This window comes from Aplysia californica, unplaced genomic scaffold (assembly GCF_000002075.1).
Source record: "Aplysia californica isolate F4 #8 unplaced genomic scaffold, AplCal3.0 scaffold00414, whole genome shotgun sequence".
NCBI classification, from domain to species: domain Eukaryota; kingdom Metazoa; phylum Mollusca; class Gastropoda; order Aplysiida; family Aplysiidae; genus Aplysia; species Aplysia californica.
The window spans coordinates 247,795-266,433 of NW_004797684.1; the positions used below are offsets into that span (position 1 = coordinate 247,795).

Here is an 18,639-nt window from a genome sequence, read left to right on the forward strand (position 1 = left end):
AAAGTTAAAGCTTTGTTTTTTGCACACAATTAAGACATATGTCTCATATTTAAATTGTTCTCTACTGCTTTCTTAAGAGCAAATTCAATGTTCTCTCTCTCTCTCTCTCTCTCTCTCTCTCTCTCTCTCTCTCTCCCTCCCTCTCTCTCTCTCCCTCTCCCTCCCTCCCTCCCTCCCTCCCTCCCTCCCTCCCTCCCTCCCTCTCTCCCTCTCTCTCTCTCTCCCTCTCTCTCTCTCTCTCTCTCTCTCTCTCTCTCTCTCTCTCTCTCTCTCTCTTTCACTTTGTGGGTGGTTGGCGGGTGCTCTGGTGTGGTTTGTTTCTTCTTTCCTATCAAACATCTATTGTCCTGATCTCCCCTTCATCCTTTTTATGTCTGTTACTCTCTTGTAACGGCTCTAATCTTCTGGCGCTCATATGACTTTATGTAGTTGCGAGCGCCGCAAAACCTCTACTGAAACTAACTCTCTCACTCTCTCTCCCCTCCCTGCTCCCGCACCTCTATCCCCCTCCCTCCCATCTTCCTATTTATGCTTGTGTACATGTCCACCCAAACAATTATTTTACTCAAAGAGTATTATTAGGGGTGAAGTTTTACTGGGTTATTGATTGTTTGCATTGTTGAAGATATGGTATTTCTTCACAGTTTTGGAGATGAGATGGCAAAGTGGCTCTTGGACAACAAGATTGTCGAACAAATCTTTGGACCCAACCTTCATATCGAGGTAATTTTTCATATCTCAGTGTAGTGAAACCTGTTCAAGATGACCTCCCATTGCCGAGTAGGAAATTGGTCATCTTAGAAAGATGGGCCTCTTGGACAGTGTCATTTTAATAATCAAAAAGTGGGAAGTGTTGGTTTGGTCAGATGATTGTCTTGGACACATGGTTGTTAGAGCAGGTTCACCAAGAATGGGAGTTTTTAAAAATAAAAAATATAAAAACCAGCATAGCCTTCCTTTGGTTATATTTTTCCTGTTTATATTACAACATTTTAAATTATTCATGAAATTTATGTTTCATCTCCAATATAAAAATTATCCGCCGATTGTTTGTGAGTAGGTTGGTCTTGGAACGCATCCAGTATTATATTGACAAAACACTTGATGTGTACCTTTCTTTTTGGAAGAACACTGAGCTAAGAAAATTGTCTTTCTCTGGTGTGAAATGACTCGATGCATTATTGTTAATTTTGTGATTATTAAGTTCTTTTGTGTATGTGCTTAAATTTATGTAATATGATTCATAAAGGTCCAAAAATTTAAGCATTAGTCTTAGAAATTGATCTTTTGTTGTTGAATACCTTATTTTTTTAGAAAAAAAAATTATCGCAAAAGTCAGGGGGGAAAAATTGATTCTGTATCTTTCCTTACACTGTCATTTAGTGAATTTGAGAGGTGGTTTAGTGTAGTGAAACTGATTTTAAGGCAAATTTATGTTTGCAATGAAGTCGTTGTCGTCTGTTAATTTAAAAAAAAAGACGAGGATAAAAAATTGACTTGGCCATTTTGCACCTGACGTCATTTACTCATTTACGCATCTTTGTGTTTGTTGTCTCTTTAGATCATCAAGCAGAGCCAGATTATTCTCAATTTCTTGGGAGCTGAAGGGAAAATAAATAACCAGCATCTGGACTGCATTTGGGCTGCAGCACAAGTAAGTCTTTTTTATTAAAGATGTCTCTCCACCTGTTTTTTGCCTGGTTGTCATTGTGGGTATCTGTTTACTCAATGGCACACAAGTTCTCTTTTAGGTTAGTTGATTCAGACTTTATTGAAAACATATTTTTTTGTTATCTGTTCCTTTTTTCCCCCCAGTGTATGTTTACTAGCGTCTGTGGTGTAGTGGTTAGGGGCTTTGCTGTCGCATGCCCAAGTGGGTTGAAATTATTTCTTATCAAGTATCTCAGTCTTCCAGCCTTGGTTGTCCTGGCTTAGAGGTAACAAGCCAGTGCTGAGCAGTAACAACTACAGCGTCCTTTGGTTTGAAACAAAAGTTTGAAACATTTGAAAAAAAAACAAATCCTGTTGTCTCTCAGCCAAACGATTAACAGGTAAACTTATCAACCCTTTGAATAGAGACAACAGGATTTGTTTTTTATTTTTGACTTGCTTCCTGTCTTTTAACACTTTCGCGTCACATTTCGCCCATTGACGATGTTTACCTCCCAGTTTCTTTAGATTTTCCCCAAAATGCTTTTGCCTTTGATGGCAAGAGTTTTTATTAAATGAGCCTTGTGATGGCAAAGTGTTAAAAATCTTTTCTTAAAGTTTTCTCTTTTATTGTCTTGTTGTAATATTAAGATTGTCTTCTTGTTGATGTACCTCTGTTCGTGAAACAAGTAATTGTAAACAAGTCAGCGGGTAGTTGGTGGATGCTCTGTTGTGGTTTGCTCCTTCTTTCTTACCTAACATGTATCATTCTTATCTCTCTTCCTGTTCGATATTTGTTACTCTCTTGTAACACTTCTAAACCTCGGCACTTATATGACCTTATTGTGTTGCAAATGCCATAAAACTCTTATTTAAAAAAAACAACGCAAGTCTTTTTGTGTTTTTTGTTGATCTATAGATGTTTATGGTTTCACTTCCAGCTGAAGCACTGTGGTAAGCAAGTGTACGAAGTGTTGCTGCCTTTGATAAAGTCTGTGGAGCCAGAGCAGAACCGACACTTGAGGCACTTGATAGATAAGCTGGACCCGGCTTCGTACAATGAGTCGGTATGTGAACTCTGTCACCATGTCTGAACTGTTTACTCTGCTGGTGGATGTGTTATTGTTGCCATGGCATTGTTCTTGTGTTGTACTTGTTATTCTCTCATGTTTGATGTCAGCTGGCTGGGTATGGTATAGGTTCATTACTACTTCGGGCACTAAGGTTGTTTATTCCGTTGGGCCTTGGTTCTCCATGAGCCTGCAGAACCTATGCAGTGGAACTCTTTTGATTGATTGCTCGATCTGTGTCACTGCATGGTCAGATGTGTGTTCAGTGCACAGAAAGGTACAGGTAGTTTTTGCCGAGTTCTGTGCGTTGGTCTGTAGGGTTAGGAGGCAAGAACCTCTGAATTTTACGTCCATCTCTGATACTGCTAGGCGTAGTGAGTGAAGATCCTTGAAAACTCCTCAAACAACCCAAGCTCAAGACAGCCCCTTTTGGAATTCGTACCAGGGTCCCTCTAACTGTAGTCCAGCATGATACCAACTAAACTATCAAACCCCTGAAAATGGGTGGTTGGCGTGTGGTTTGCTGCTTCTTTCCTATCAAACATCTATCGTCCTTTTCTCCCCTTCTTCTTTTTTATGTTTGTTACTCTCTTGTAACACCTCTAATCTTCTGGCGCTCATATGACCATTTGCAGTTGCGTGCACCGTAAAAGCTCTACTAAAACTAAAATCCGTAAAATGAACATTGTTTATTCTTTTTATTGGGTTTGGAATGTCATCCAAGTTGATGTGTCCAACTATTGATCATTCTGGAAGAGTTTTCATGAAATAACATTATGTTTACTGAGGATACCTGTCTTTACGGAAAGTGATTTTAGTGCTGTGGTCGTTCAAGTAAAATTTTTCTCTGGTCTCATCAGAGTTTCATAAAAATGTTCATATCAGTTTCCCATTTTCTTGCCAGTACCAGTTATAAAAGAATGGATATGTCTAAAGTGAGTGTTTGTCTCAGATGGGTTACAGCTATGGTTTGGGTTAAGCTGTCGAAGAAAGTGAAATGTTTATTTGAGAATGTTGACCAAATTTTGCCACCATTAGAATTGAGGTTTTCAGTATTGCAAATGAAAAACAGGTTTGAGATTTATTTTTTAGACAGTTACTCTGTTGATGTGTAACAAAAGTAGGAAATCTTAAGTATCAGTCTCTTGACTAATTCTATGAATATGTTCGGCGCACATTGTATTATTCTAATCAGGAAGTGCTGCTGTTTCTTTGCAGGTTCTTTATCTGTCCTCAATTCTGACACGAAGCCAGTGGCAGGCTTTTCAGGTGGAAGAGGCTCAGAGACGTAAGCTCACCCCTGCTGGAGCTGCTCCAGGAAGTAGACGTGAGTTTACAATATCAACTGGGTCATGATACAATTACCTAAGTCCTTTTTTGTTGTTGTTTTGTGAAAACTTAAAAAAACAAAACAACAATACTTACCTAAGTCAACCATTTCGCTTGAGCTAAAGTAAAAATGCCATAACTGTTTGATTTTTAGTACAAAAAACCAGAACCCTGCTATATTGAGAATACTAATCAAATGGAAGGCTTTGTAACTATGCCAAAAACTAGAACCATGAAAAAAAAATGGCTGGCATTTATGGCGTGATCATGACAAAGTGACCATTACTGGGTTTATGTGAAGCTTCTTGTTCCCATCACCTATAAGTCAACCCCTGGAACAACCTGGTTTGTCTTGGCAATCACTGTAATTGAGAATGTTTCTGCTCCCGTTTTGGTTGTGCTATCAGAATGTTTAAATGATGTTCATTATTAGACCCTTTTGGTTAAAAAATTTTCAAGTTGGCTCTTTTAGTACATGAAATCGGGTGTTGAGTTTTGCAGTATCTGTTTTCATTGGCTCCTCTGTGGTAGTCAAAGATCAAAGAATTGACTCCTCTACAGTCGAGCAAGGAACAGATAGGTCACCTGCCATTTGACAGGAGAAGTTAAAAAATAAATACCCATTGAAGATCATTTCAACTCAAATTTAATTATGGCGTTTCATACATTTCTACTCATTTATTGAGATGGTGTATTTTTGACCCTGCTTTACGACACAGTAGTAAAATAAGGTTTTAGAAAATTTCGAAGTAGGCCCTTTTCTGTCCGACACCATTGGTATTTTTAATTATGCCCTAAATCATACTTGGTATACCTTGAGGATATAAGGGGGCAGACATATGGGCAGCTGTCCGGTGGGGGTTGAACCCGATGTGAGCGTTGATCTGGACCAGCTCCGACTTGGTGCTCAGACCCGAGTTGTGGCTGCTGCCTTCCTCCCTTTCCCGGCTTAGCAGGATGGTCAGATCTTAGGTTCTGAAAGTTGATTTTTGAACAGTTTGAAGTTGGCCTTTTTGTATGTGATACCGCAATCCTCAATGTGTGTGTAGAGGGTAATTGAAAGAACTGACTGTTGTGCCCACAGGTAGCACTCGTGCGCCAGCTCCACAGGTGAGCAGTAGTGACAGTGACTCTGACGACGGTGGTGCCCCGCCCCCTGCCAAGTTGCCACAGGTGAGTGTTGTGTTGTAAATCTGTTGTTGTTCGTCTGTCATTTGACAAAAGGCCATGTCCTTTAACAAAGTTGAAACAGAATTCTGTGTGGGTGGTTGGAAAGCACCATTGGTAAGTCCTACTTCTTTTCTTTCCTTCTGTTGTTTCTTGCTTTTTGCCAGGCAGTAAATGACTGCTGTTATGTCAATGTTTTTTTCTCTTTACTTAGATGAGCAAACAGAATTGTGTCTGAGCTTATGAGTTAAAAGGTGGTTTGAGAGGCTGGCTAGTGACTTAGTTGAGTGTCTTATGCTGATCAAGTTTGTACTAGTATTGACACCTTTGTTTTTGTACATATTTGTTCTCTCTGTGGGTTTTTTTTTCTAAACTGCATTAGAATTTGCAATTCTCTGCCGCTGGTTAGAGTTAATCACAGCAGGGTTATTTCTACAAAACAGTCAGGTGTTTAAAAATGTTACTTATCGAATAGAGAGGAACAAAAAAACGTACAGTCTTTAAAAATTCTTAAAAGTTGTAGACGTTTTGCGGTTTTGGCTTTGTTGACGTTACAAGGTGACCAAAAAGAAATGGCTCGATCATCTTGCTGTAATTGCAAATTCAAATGCGGGCTGCTACTTTAAATATTTTGTTTCCTATATCATGGTTCCCTTCCCGTGTTGATGAAGTCCATCATCCTTCGCCTGTTGCAGCGCAACCCTGAGCTTGCAGTGGCTGTGGTGACGGAGCAGCTGGCTGGAGCGCTTGGGTCAGAGGATGACCACTGCTGTAGTGGCTGTATCCCCCAGCACACCGTGCACCATCTGCCGCAACAGTCACAGCATCACCACCACCATCACCACCACCACGCCCTTCACCACCGCCAGCAGCAGCACCTGAGCCTGCATCACGCAGGGGTGGCCTCCGACAGCTCAATCGAGGGTAATTATTTTTTTCCTAATTTTGTAGGGGGTGGCACGTGGGCAGTTAGTTGAACTTTTATGTGGACGACCTTTGATCCCTCTTTTCTATCTGATTGGTCGATATGGTGTCTTTTAAGAGTTTATGTGCAGTTTTGAAAGGAAGGTTATCTATGAATTGCTTTTTTATTTAAAATGGCCTTTACCAAAGTGAGACGTAGATCACTTTAAGGCTTTTTTGCGACAAAAATTGTGGTTTTTTAAATCAGAAAAACTGATCATTCCGTTCTACTTGTAGCTTATAAGAAATGTTTTCTTGTCTGAATTGAAACCCTTTTTTTCTACTATGGACGTCAGTTGATATTGAAGACAAACTAAGTAGTGTGGATTACTTATTAATTCATGAAGTGTAACCTAGCTGGCGTAAAATGTTGAAACATTCTGCTTTTATGTTTTTGTTTTAGGTGTTTTATGCTTGAAAGTAGTTCTTTCACTAAATATTTCAACTAACAATTAAGAAGGAAACTGTGAGCACATTTTCAACTTGACATCTTTCCAGGAGTGAGTGCATCCAAGAACTAGTTTTTTAGTAAGCATAAAAGTAGGTAGTGATGGCGGTTATAAAAGGTCAGAGTTTATCGTTATGTTGGTAGAAATTGAAGTCTACTTTCATCTATCCACAAGGATTACCATTCTTTTTATTAGGGATACATTGATAGGAAACACGTTGATGAAAAAGTTGATTATATTCGAAAGTGTGATACTTGATTGATTTCTGAAGGTTGTTGTTCAAGAAAATGGGCACAGGTTTAGTAACTGGGTTTGCTCCGGAAAGCGATGATGGTAATTTTTAGTGCCTGTCTGAAATGTTATTACTATGGTAAGAGGAAATATTTTCAATTTAGTAAAACTTTTCAAAAGGAAATGATCTTTGTTTATTTATTTCATTCGCTTGATCATAGGGTGGATATGTTTTGAGTTGCCTGTATTTACTCTCAGGTCAGTCAGACCTCAGCTACGAAGAAGAAGAGGAGGAGGAAGAAAATCCTCGCCTTCGCGCCGTGGTGCACAGTGTGATGGCCAAGACAGGCCATGCCTCGTGTGGGGGCGAGTCAAGCGAGGATGAGGGAGGCGTTGATGTGGTTGTGACTAAAGAGGGTATCCCTCTCCCTCGTTCGGTGCGCGGTCGCGTTGTTGGCCTCCAGCCTGATGTGTTCCCCCGCAACAACAGCAAAGCGGAAGTTAGCCCAGGACAGGTGGCTGCACTGGTAGTGGGTGCTGCAGGAATGCCACCCGACCCGACACCAATGGAGGAGGCAGGGTCTGACGATGAGGAAGAAGAGGAGGAGGAGGAAGAGGAGGATGATGATGAGGAGATGAGCTCTGAGAACGAGACGAGTGTGGGTGGGGGTCACCGTGGAGCTGCGGGGCTGGAGGCTGAGAAAGCCCTGAGGAGCCAGAGGCTGGCAACACAGCTCATGGCTGCTGATCAGGCTCTGGTGAGGGTGCATGAGGAAGAGGAGGAAGACGAGGACAATGATGAAGAGGAGGATGAGGAAGCAGATGATAGAAAAGTTTCTGCAAAGGTGAGTGTCTTTGTGGTATCCTAGAAGGAATAAAATTACTTCCTCTTTTTTCTGCGTGCCTGCTATGTCTCAGTGCTACTAATTATCATGCATGCTATCTATTTGCCTTTTTAGAGGTCATACCCCTCAATAAAGAGGGCCAAATGGTCCCTTTAAAAAGACTGAGCACAGTTTTGTCTGTGTTGAGTAGAGATTTACTTACTTGTTTTGGTTGGACAATTCTGTTCTTTTTTTTCTCTTTAACTTGCCAAGATGCCACTAACATGCACAATGTGTACGTGGAAGCCTTGGGGGTTTTCATCCTATTTTGAACCCCCCCCCCCCAAAAGAAACAACCTAGGTCCTGGAGCTCACGATTTACTTACCCTGGGGTCAGGAGTGTAAAAAATGGGAAGAAAAATTAATCTTGAAACATGCATACACTAACTAGGTGTTGAAACAGCCACTTTTTGGCATGATAGTCAAACACTTTACCTCAAGGCAAACCCCCCACACACCCCCTCCTCCTCCCTTCCTATAGCTGAGGCAAGAATTCCTACCCCACTCCCAGGTGAGTTCTTAGCCCCTGTTTGCTTTGTTGGCAGTTTCCAGTTTCTCATGATCTTTATTACTCATTCCCCCCCCCCCCATCTGCTATTGCTTTCCACAATTTCCTTTCTTTTAATTATACAAAACAGGTGTTGGAGTCTTTAGAGTAGCTGTTAAATGTTTTGTCATTGCATGCAGAAGACTCAAGTTCAATTTAAGTTTGGGGAGAATTCTTATTGTCTATCTTGGTTGGTCTTACTGCTGGGACATTGTATCACTCTCGGCCTGGGTTGGACTCGACAGATAGGGTTGAAAACCCGACTCCTAAATGATCTGAATTGTATTGATGGGGGGTGTAAAATAATACCTAGGCTCAGTAGCTTTTACTTTTTGTTGTAGTATTTTTATTTTAATTACCAATATTTTATGCGTTTTGGTTTTCTTTTTGTTTTCCTCTTGCATTCTCCTGATTCAGGAATATTTTACTGTTCCTAACAGTGTATACTTGGGTTCAGAAGTTTTTACTTTTTTCCTGTAGTGTTCAGCCAGGAGTGTTTTGGTTTTTTTTTACCCTAGGAGGCTGCACAAGTCAAGATCGCAGACAAGCGAGGCTGCTGCGTTGGTGAAGAAGAATGGGCTGTCATCCAAGGGGGGCAGCTCCAAGCCGCCCGTCGCAGTGAGCAGCAGCGCCAGCAGCTGATGATGGCAGAGGAGGAGGATGAGGAGGGTCTTGCTAGTGTGGAAAATAAAGATCTGAAACCAGTGTAAGAATGCTTTTGGAAAGTTGGAACCAGCTTTTTCCGTATGCACATTACAATTTCATAGACATGTTTCTCATGCGCTCCAGGTGGGGGTTGGGGGGGGAAGGGGGTACTTGCAGCTTGTAGCAAGTCACTGTAAGGTTGAAGTTATGGTGTGCACCTTCGGCTTGCTTGTGAAGAGTGTACATGAAATATAGAAGAAAATTGGGGGGGGGGGGAGATGCCTAGCATAACTCGGAAGGGAAAGTTTCGTGTTAAGAAAAGAAAATTCTGTGTGCTTGATAAAGTGAATTTTCATCAAAGGCAGCCAGTGACTGCTGCAAATAAGGCAAGAAATCGTTATAGGTAAATTGTTTGGTTTTTGTGTGATTTTATTTGGTTTAATTTCAGTGGTTTTGTACTGGTTGGTGCACTGATCTTTGGTGATAATTTTACTCTCTTCTGTCTCTTTTGGGGCACCCAGTTCCCCAGATGTTGGTTATTATGCCCTGTGAAAAATACATTGTAAGCCTATGATGGTACTTGCAGCATATAGCAAGTCACTGTTAGGTAAAAGACATGGTGTGTACTTCAGGCCAACTTGTCAAAAGTAAGCATAAAATATAATGAGAGAATGTGTGTTACCTTAAGGGACAAGATTGATTGCAAATGTTTTACTCTTCCATCAACACAAACCCTCAAGGACAGACAAGATGCCTGCCATCTCTGAATTATTTTGATATCACTCAATGGTGACAGTAAAGAGTGGAACTCAGATGTCTTTGTTCTGTCTGTATCACCAGAAATTTGTTCTGCATTTTCGTTAGTCTATGATCTGAGAATGTGGGTGGTCGACAGGTGCTGTGCCAACCAAACATCTATTATCCTTATCTCTCCTCCTTATTTCCTTTGTATATTACTCTCTAGTAACCCCTTTTATCTTTGGCTCCTATTTTATATGACTTATTTGTTTTGCAAGTGCTATTAAACTGTTACTAATACTTAATGATCAGATGTCGTACTGAACCCATTAGGTTATTAAGTCAAATGTCTCTTGTCTGTCTGTCTATCAACTGACTTTGCAGGTGGCTGGAGGGTGCTACTAGTAGGTAGTATTTCTTTTTGTCCCTCTATTATTTCTTTCTGCCACTATTCCCCTGGCACGAAATGACCCTTTTTGTGTTGTTGGACCTCTCTTTACTCCAACAAAAACAGAAAGGAAATTTGTTGCATGTTATTCTCGTTCATGCTTTCAGAACCTATGATCTGACCATCCTGCTGAGTCCAGAGAGAGAGGAAGGCAGCTGCCATAGCTCGGGTCTGAGCACCAAGTCGGAAAAGAACATGGCCGACTTTGACGGTGAGGAGGGAGTCAGCGAGGAGGAGCTGGTCCAGATCAATGCTCACATCGGGTTCAACCCCCACCAGCCCGCTGGCCATATGTCTGCCCTGTACCATCCTCGAGGTATACCATGTGTGATTAACAACATAATTTAAATTATCAATGGTGCTGGGCATAAATGGGCCTACTTCACCATTTTTTAAAGCCTAATTTTTTAAACTATATTTTGAGAACCTGAATAGCTGAATAGATTGTGATTGGGAATGACCTGGATGATATAGTTTTTTTTTTAGAGCATTCGAGTAAAGAGATTAGTGAGTGCTTCTTCTTCTTTTTCTTCTCGATCGCATCACACTTGAAGTCTGATATCTGTCATAAACTGGGCCATCCTGCTCAGTTCATCTGTTGGCCAGTATAGTTTCTCTTGTAGTGTCAGTGGGGTTGGACACGTTTCCTGTCTCAGGGCCCTGTGTGTCTTGCAGTGCTGATGGATGTGTTCAACTGTTTGGTCCGCCTCTCCACACTGGCATTTTGGTGATTGTGCTGGTTTAAAACATCTGTACATATGTTGTCTCAGTCTTGTGTATTGGGTTCTTAGTTGGAAGATAATCACCTGTTCTTGGCGGGGCAGCTCATGGTAGCTATGTGGTGTCTGTGGTGCTTTAAATAGTGAGTGCTGATGACTTCTTCAAATCAGGCAAATCATGATGATGATATTTTCACATGGTCAAATACATCATCAGGATAAAATGATGTAGACATTCAACACACACACACACAAAAAGAAGTGCATAAAAATTGACATGAAGTTTAAGTTGACAGGCTTTAGCCTCTCCTTTAAAAAAGAGTTCTTGGGAGATGGCCTATCTGTGCCCAACATTGTTGATGTGAGTCCTTTATCATCAATCATCTATTATCAGTGTGATATGATTTATGAAAACATTAAAGTAAAAGTCCTATGTTATCGTTGGGGTATGCCATGTATAATTACTTCTTCAAAATGCCAGGTCCGAGAAGGCCATTGGTAATCTTGATTTGCCACTCCTTTCTCCTTTCTGAAGCTCCCAAAAAGCCAATGTTATCCTGGTCTTGTCCGCCTTAAATTTGTGCAAGTTCTATGAACAAGTTACTTCCAGTCTATCTCTGCTTCTTTTCCCTTCTATCTTTTCAGTGAGAGTAAGCTGTTCTAGGTCTTTTTGTTGATTCAAGTGTCCTCCTGGGACAATACATGACAGTTACATTGTTAGTTAGGCAGTGACTTTGAAGGAGTCAGTTTGTGGGGTCCACTGGACTATGTGGGTGATTGGGGAAGCTCTTGTGCGGTTTGTTCTTTCTTTCTCATCAAACATCTGTCGTCTTTATCTCTCCTCCTTTTTTGCGTTTGTTACTCTTTTGTTACACCTCTAATCTTTTGCACTTATTTGACCTAATTGTGTTCCTAGTGCTATAAAACTCTTAATAAAGCATGTAAAACAAAACATGCTTCTGTGTGGGGATTAAGAGTTCATTTACTAGGTCCACTGGACTATTGTCTTTCTTTTTGGACAGGCGCGCTTAATTTTTTAAACCCATGCTTCTGTGTCGTGATTAAAAGTCCATTTACGTTATCGTGAAATAGAGCAGGTGGTTGGAGGGAACCATTGGTAGGTCTTTCTTCTTTTTTTTTCCCGCACATTGTTCCAGCCTGTCTAGCTGTAAATGACGGTTATTGCGTCAGATATTGTAAACAAAACTTTGAAATAAAGATCCTCTGCTGGGATCCGTGAAAAGTTTTTTTATTGTTGTTGTATTTGTCCGAAGAGTAAAAGGCCAGTGTTCTTCAGGCTGGAATGAGTTGATGGAATGTGGGTGGATATAAATAACGTGAGGTGATCTCTCTCACTGCCACAGGTGCTGGGGTGCGGCGTGCAAGTCAGAAAAGTAAGAGTCCTGCCTCGGACTTCAGGCTAGAGGAGGTGTGCAAGCCTGGACACACGCTTCTCTGGGACCTGGTGCAGGACAACATGGCGGTGGGTTTACTGTGTTCAGTGGTTGCGTGTGATCAGTTCACTTTTCTTTTGTAGAAGCGAGTGGTTGGAGGGCACCACTGGTAGATCCTTATTCTTTTCTATCCGTCATTTGTTTGTCTGATGTGCTTTTTCCAAGCAGTAAATGCTGAATTGTGTTGATGTGTTTCTCTTTACTAAAACGAACAAACATTATGTTGGTGGGTGGTTGGCGGGTGCTCTGGTGTGGTTTGCTCCTTCTTTCCTATTAAACATCTATTGTCCAAATCTCTCCTCCTCCTTTTTTATGTTTGTTACTCTCTTGTAACACCTCTAATCTTCGGCACTTATATGGCCTTATTGTGTTGCAAGTGCCGTAAAACACTTACTAAAACTAAAACTAAAACATTATATTGCAGTGTGTTGTCTGTTTTCTGTGTCCTGTTAACATATGTTATCTGTTTTCTGTTTTCTATTATCCTGGTTGGTGGTTTGCAGGTGCTCTGTAGTGGTTTGCTCCTTCTTTCCTATTAAACATATATATGGTCTGTATCTCTCCGCCTCCTTTTTTTGTTTGTTACTCTTTTGTTTGTAACACCTCTAAGCTTCTGCACTTATGTGACCGAATGTGTTGCAAATGCAGTAAAAAATTGTCAAAAATTATGAAACAATCATATGTGGCAGGGAGTGTTTGGAGGGCACCACTATGGGTCCCTTTATTTTCTTCCCACTGTCTTTCTGTCTGTCTTACATTTTCTTTGACTAAATGGCTGTTACTGTGTAGATGTGCTTGTTTTTATTTAAACTCAAAACTACCCCCCGGGGCGGTGCCACTTACTGAAGTGTCTTTAGGCCATTCCCAAGGGGGGGGGGGGGCATTTCTCGTTCTAGTGCACAGTAGAATTGTAAATGGGCTGATCTAACAATGTCATTCTCATAACTGTGCCTGAACTACAACAGGGAACTGCTGCTTTTTCTTTCCTAATCCTTGCTATCGTCATTTTCCTCTACTTCTTTTGTATGTTTGTCACACTCTTGTGACCAGCTATTTGCCTTGATAGTCGAAGCAGACTTTGTGCTGCTGAAGCTAGAGAGGTGAGCAGATTAAGTCTGATTCCCTGTAAGGACTTCTTTGTTGACATTCGCCCCTTGGCACTCATATGACCTTATGCAGTTACGAGCGCCATAAAACCTCTACTAAAAAACAACAACTCAAAACTCAAAATACCTGGACATTGTATCTTTTCTTTAATTTTGGTTACGTATAGCACTGTACTGGTTGTTGTTGTTGATAAATTTGAAGACAGTTGTTTGGTATCTTGGTCTTTCAGAATGAAAATGAATATCTTAGTCTGTTTTGTTGAAGTAACAACAACTTAGTAGCACATCACTATAGCATGAAGTATTTGTAGGTCTTTTTGTTTTGTAAAATATATTTAATATTGTTTTTATTTTTTTCTCAGAATCTGCTCCCCGAAGGCATGGCAGCTGAAGCAGAAAAAGCTCTGACCACTTTGTTGTGCTGCTCCAATGACAGGCAGATCAGGACAAAGTTCATTGAGGCCATCATAGACAATTTGGCCAAAAACAAGTTAGTGGCTTCTCTTACTAGACATAAGCACAAACATATGCGCAGGCAGGCCTGGAAGGACAAACCTATACACATTCAAATGTGCACACATTTGTGTGCTCACATTAACCCATACAGACACAGCCATATGTGTGAGCACCCTCAAGGATAAGAAGAGAAAGAGATATTGTATTGTTTCATCCTTTATATTTAACTCTTTGACAGTACAGCTAGTTTTACCTTTAAAAGATACTGAAATAAGACCATTCAAATATGTTCCTTTTTCTGAATTTTTTGTAAGGGAAAAAACTATCGATTAGTGAGCTTCAGTTACATTGTGTCTTCTGTGCGATGTGTTAACAAAGTTTTCTTGTTTTCTTTCCTTCCAATGTTTACCCTTCAGTCATTTTGCAGGTAAAGTTTAAGAAGCCTTAATTTTTATCTTTCTTCTCTCTTAAATTGGTCCGAGTTGAATGCTGTACTGTTTTTCTTAATGACTGAGATTGGCATCTGTGGTGTAGTGGTTAAATACAGGTGTTTGATTACCGTGTTAGGAGGTTGTTTATTAAGTATCTCTGCCTGTCAGGATATTGTGTCCCTCTCCGCAGATTTTGGCCCCTGGCAGGCATGGTTAAAACAGTCTGCCTCCTGAATGATTTATGATTGTGTCGATGGAGACACTTGTAGTTACAATTTCTCATGGGCTTATGTTTTAAAAGTATAGAGTTCTTTGCTTGCTTCACGCATGGCTAAGTAAGAGAGTTCCATAATTTTTGCCTGAATGTTTCTTTTGTTTCATTTGTTGTTTTTTTCTCCTAGGTCTGTGGTGGTCTCTCTACGACTGCTCACCAAGCTGTTCAGCTCTTTCAATAGTATGCGGCCAATAGGGGGCTCTTACAAGGTTGTTTTGTAAGTGAAATGATTCCTTTTGACAAGTTACATGTTATGCTGTATAGGTTTGCATTATTCTTTGAGATGTTTAAAATATCTTGAATTATTGTGTCGTGCTCATGACACTATAATTGCGTGGGTCACTTTTATTTGTTTTGAGAAAACTTGGGAAAGCAGTGCTTGTCTAAGTGAACCTTGTGGCTTGAATGAAAATGAATATACCTCATAAATTGGATTGTAGTATTCAAAACAGAACATTGTGATATTGAGGATATGAAACAGGTTTCATGGATTTTTACCATACCAATATTTAGACACCTAGGGAAAAAATTACTTGGGCTATTATGTTATAATTGTTATAATTGAAGAAACTTTTATTAACATGTATTTGTGAAAATTGTGCTTTATCTGACCATCTTCGAATTAAACATGTAAACATTGCATTACAAAATTATTATCCGAAAATGTAGAGTGGGGTTTGAAACAAAAATTTGAAAGAATTACTTTTCATGTAAAACTACACTTTTTGAAGGTCTTGCAATGTTTGGAAAAATTATTTGATTTCAGTTTCTAAAAGATGAGTTTTTGAAAATATCTCCACATCTAACTTGAAAAGTTAGGTGTGGTGCCAAGACTATTGATTTCAGGGCCTTGTTTCTTTTGTTTATGCTATACAGGTGGGGTGGGGAAGGGAGGACATAAGAAAGCCTAAGAGAAGAGGAGTGAGGGAAAGGGGAAAAGCGGAAGGGGGGGGGGGCGGAGGAGGAGGTGGTTAAATAAGACATGCACAAAGGAAAAGTGGAGCAGTGTTTTATTTTAGCACCTGAATTTAGTTTTGAGTTTCAAATGAATTACATCTGCTTTTGTGTACAAAAAAAAAGAAGAAAAAGATGATGTCAGAACTAATGGAGTGTTTTTTGTTTGTTTTTTCTTCTTTTCATTTGAAATGTTTCTTTAATTTTTTTCTGCTTACTGTTTTTTTTTGTACAGGTGGGCGGAGAAGTCACTACACATGATGACCCACTTCTTCAACAACCTGGTCCACTTCACAGAACAGTCTCAGGACCGTAGTACTTGGACTTCCCAGTAAGGCTTCTCTTGCACCTCTATACTGTAAAAAACATTTTGTTTTGTTTGTTTATTTAATATTTTAGTGGGTGATTCATGATGATGATGATGATTCAACCTTTCTAGGTGAAATCTCCCAGTAAGATGCTTTTATGTTTACTTACCCTCTTCGCTGCCGCGCCCATAGAGTTTACGGGCCTGAACCATGTAGTGCTGTGCCTATGGCCTGTAGAATATATGGGACTGTGACAGAGGTTGTTTGATACCAACTTTAAGGGAAGTTACTACTAAAATCTTGTAATTGTTATTGAGGTACCTTCCTTTTTATGTGTACCTCTATTCCCCCCCCCCCATTTGAAAGCGTCAGATTCAGATTTTAGCTCAAAGAGAAGATTAGATCTAGATCTAACACATCTACATCTACCGCACAAAAATGATTTATTGGCAGTAAACACAGATGGGCCTACATATATATATGAATTGTACGAGCGTTGTATAAGGTAGGAAAAGCCTTTTGTCACTTCCTCTTTACCTGCAGACACTCGCGCAAAATGTATTCCCCTTTTTTTGGTCTCAGTTTATCATTACTCGAATGTGTGTTGTTGTATGTTGTTTGGTGGTGTTGTTTTTGGCAGATCAATGAAATCCCCCTGAAATTATATCAATAGAAACGTGGTTCACTGTAGCATTTACATGCAGAAATTCATGAATGAAGTAAACAACTTGTGTTTCGCGCGCTCATATGACCTTAGCAGTTGCGAGCGCCGTAAAACCCTATACTACATACATACAAGAAATATTCGTAAATCAAAAAGTTATGGGAGGTAGAGTGGGGTCACACCCTGAGCCACTTTGGTTCATGGGATTTCCATCGGCACAGGGGCCTATTTACCTGCAGCATTGAAGGGGTTAAAAAATGATTTCTGTATAGCTACTGTGGGAAGGGCAGCCTGGTATACGGTTTCTCTTGCTTCTAAATATACTTTTAAAAATGCTTTTTTTCCCCTTTCCTTCTTTCTTTTTTTTTTTTTCATCCTTTTTCTGTTTGATATTTAACCTATCAATAAATTTTATATTGCTCCTTCTAATATATTTTAAAAGGATGTTTCTTTGTTGTTGTTGTTTTTTGGTTTATTTTGAGGTCTTTTTTCCCTGTGCATTATGGACGGGGTCTCCCAGTAAGGCTTCTCTTGCTCTGACGTATACTTTTTAAAAAACCTTTCCTGTCTTGGGTATTAATTGGTCCTCTTTCTGTCTGGCATTGTGGACGGGGATTTCTCTTAATGTTTCTCTTATTTCTACTACATGTACATTTAAAAACATTTTCTTTGTAATGTTTAATCATTATGAGTGTATTATCATGTGCTACGTTCTTACAATAATAGCTGTTATGGTTGTGCTCTTACTGTTGGATTATGTGCTCTTTCTACTCTTCTGAGTACTATCACTTTGATAGAGTGTACTCAAGAGTCAGTATATCAGGCTTGCCAACTGTCCCGAATTTCATTGGACTGTCCCATATTTGGCATTTGAGAATTTGAGAGGACTTTATAGCCCACTACACCAAAACCACCCCCTCTTGACATCATTTTGATATTTGTTGTATAATCTGATGTTATAGAGTTGCATGTGCCTGATCCGGTTTTGTAAAAGTTGGTTTATAGACTTTTGAAGTTATTAGCTCTAATTATTTAATCAAGACATTATTGGGTGGTTGGCGGGTGCTCTGGTGGGGTTTGCTTCTTCTTTCCTATCAGACATCTATCGTCCTTATTTCCCCTTCTTCTTTTTTATGTTTTTTACCCTCTTGTAACACCTCTAATCTTCTGGCGCTCATATGGCCTTATGCAGTTGCGAGCGCCGTAAAACCTCTACTAAAACTTAAAACTAAAAGGCTTTATTTTATGTCCTATTTGTTTCATTTGCCGCCGTATAAATCCCTTAGCTTTTAGGATAAACATTTTGTTTGTAGTAGCCGACCCTTTCAGTGAAGGAGAGTTTTCCAATATTGTTACTCCATCTGTCACTGGATTTTAAAAAAAGATTTTGTGGAATGCTTTGATGTCAACTGTTTATGATTCTCTTTCCAGCCACGGATTCAAGGAAGAGGTCTCAGCCCGCCTTGTGTTCTTGTCCTGTGTCTTCTCTTCCCAGTATTCCCCAGACTCCTTCCGTAAGTTTTTCATGTGTCATCCTGTACGTGTTCTCAGAGGACTCGTTAGTTTAAAAGCAAAGTGCTTGCCACTTACGCTGATGTAGCAGGTTCAAGTCTTGATTTGTGATTGCTAATTGCTAATGGGTGGATTACTTTGGGGGGGGAATTCTCACAGGTTTTACTTTTCCAGGATCCTATGACAGGGGGATTGAACCTTTTGTTTTCCTGAAATGCAGATGAAGTACTTTGAAGTTTCATGTTCATATTTTGCTTGTGAAAGGTAATGTGGAAGTTACAAGTATTGGTAGAGCAGGTCTGATCTGGCTGGCCATGCATACAGCAGATCTGCCAAGTACTGTGATGAAATAGGAGCTTTCCAATTTTTATTAGCAATTGAAGAACCTTGGTCGGGTTTTCATAAAATGCCTTTTTAAAATATGAATTCCGTTTCCATGGGCCGCGCACAACTTATCGTAAATGACGTGAACATTTTTATTTGCTCATTTTTGCAAAATTTTGTATAACATCATAAATAGCGTAATACTACAGTTTCATTTGTGTGTATTTGCTGTTCAAGTTAGTTTGCCATTTTTAGTCAATTACGTAATCTTGCTCTACTGGGGTTATTTTAAATTTAAATTCCCCCCCCCCCCCCC

The 18,639-nt window shown here is 39.9% G+C and overlaps 1 protein-coding gene across 1 annotated transcript in view; it reads left to right on the forward strand.

Annotated features, from left to right (window-relative positions):
- The window catches only part of LOC101856116 (ubiquitin carboxyl-terminal hydrolase 34), a gene marked incomplete in the record, with an annotated part of 111,448 nt that overhangs the window by 17,597 nt on the left and 75,212 nt on the right, over positions 1 to 18,639 (forward strand). Inside the window, 14 exon segments of the mRNA XM_013085855.1 lie at positions 645 to 723; positions 1,562 to 1,654; positions 2,592 to 2,717; positions 3,939 to 4,047; positions 5,134 to 5,222; positions 5,912 to 6,140; positions 7,118 to 7,704; positions 8,809 to 8,996; positions 10,229 to 10,437; positions 12,205 to 12,323; positions 13,763 to 13,890; positions 14,689 to 14,778; positions 15,751 to 15,846; positions 17,919 to 18,001. Coding sequence (XP_012941309.1) covers positions 645 to 723; positions 1,562 to 1,654; positions 2,592 to 2,717; positions 3,939 to 4,047; positions 5,134 to 5,222; positions 5,912 to 6,140; positions 7,118 to 7,704; positions 8,809 to 8,996; positions 10,229 to 10,437; positions 12,205 to 12,323; positions 13,763 to 13,890; positions 14,689 to 14,778; positions 15,751 to 15,846; positions 17,919 to 18,001 — 2,225 coding nt within the window.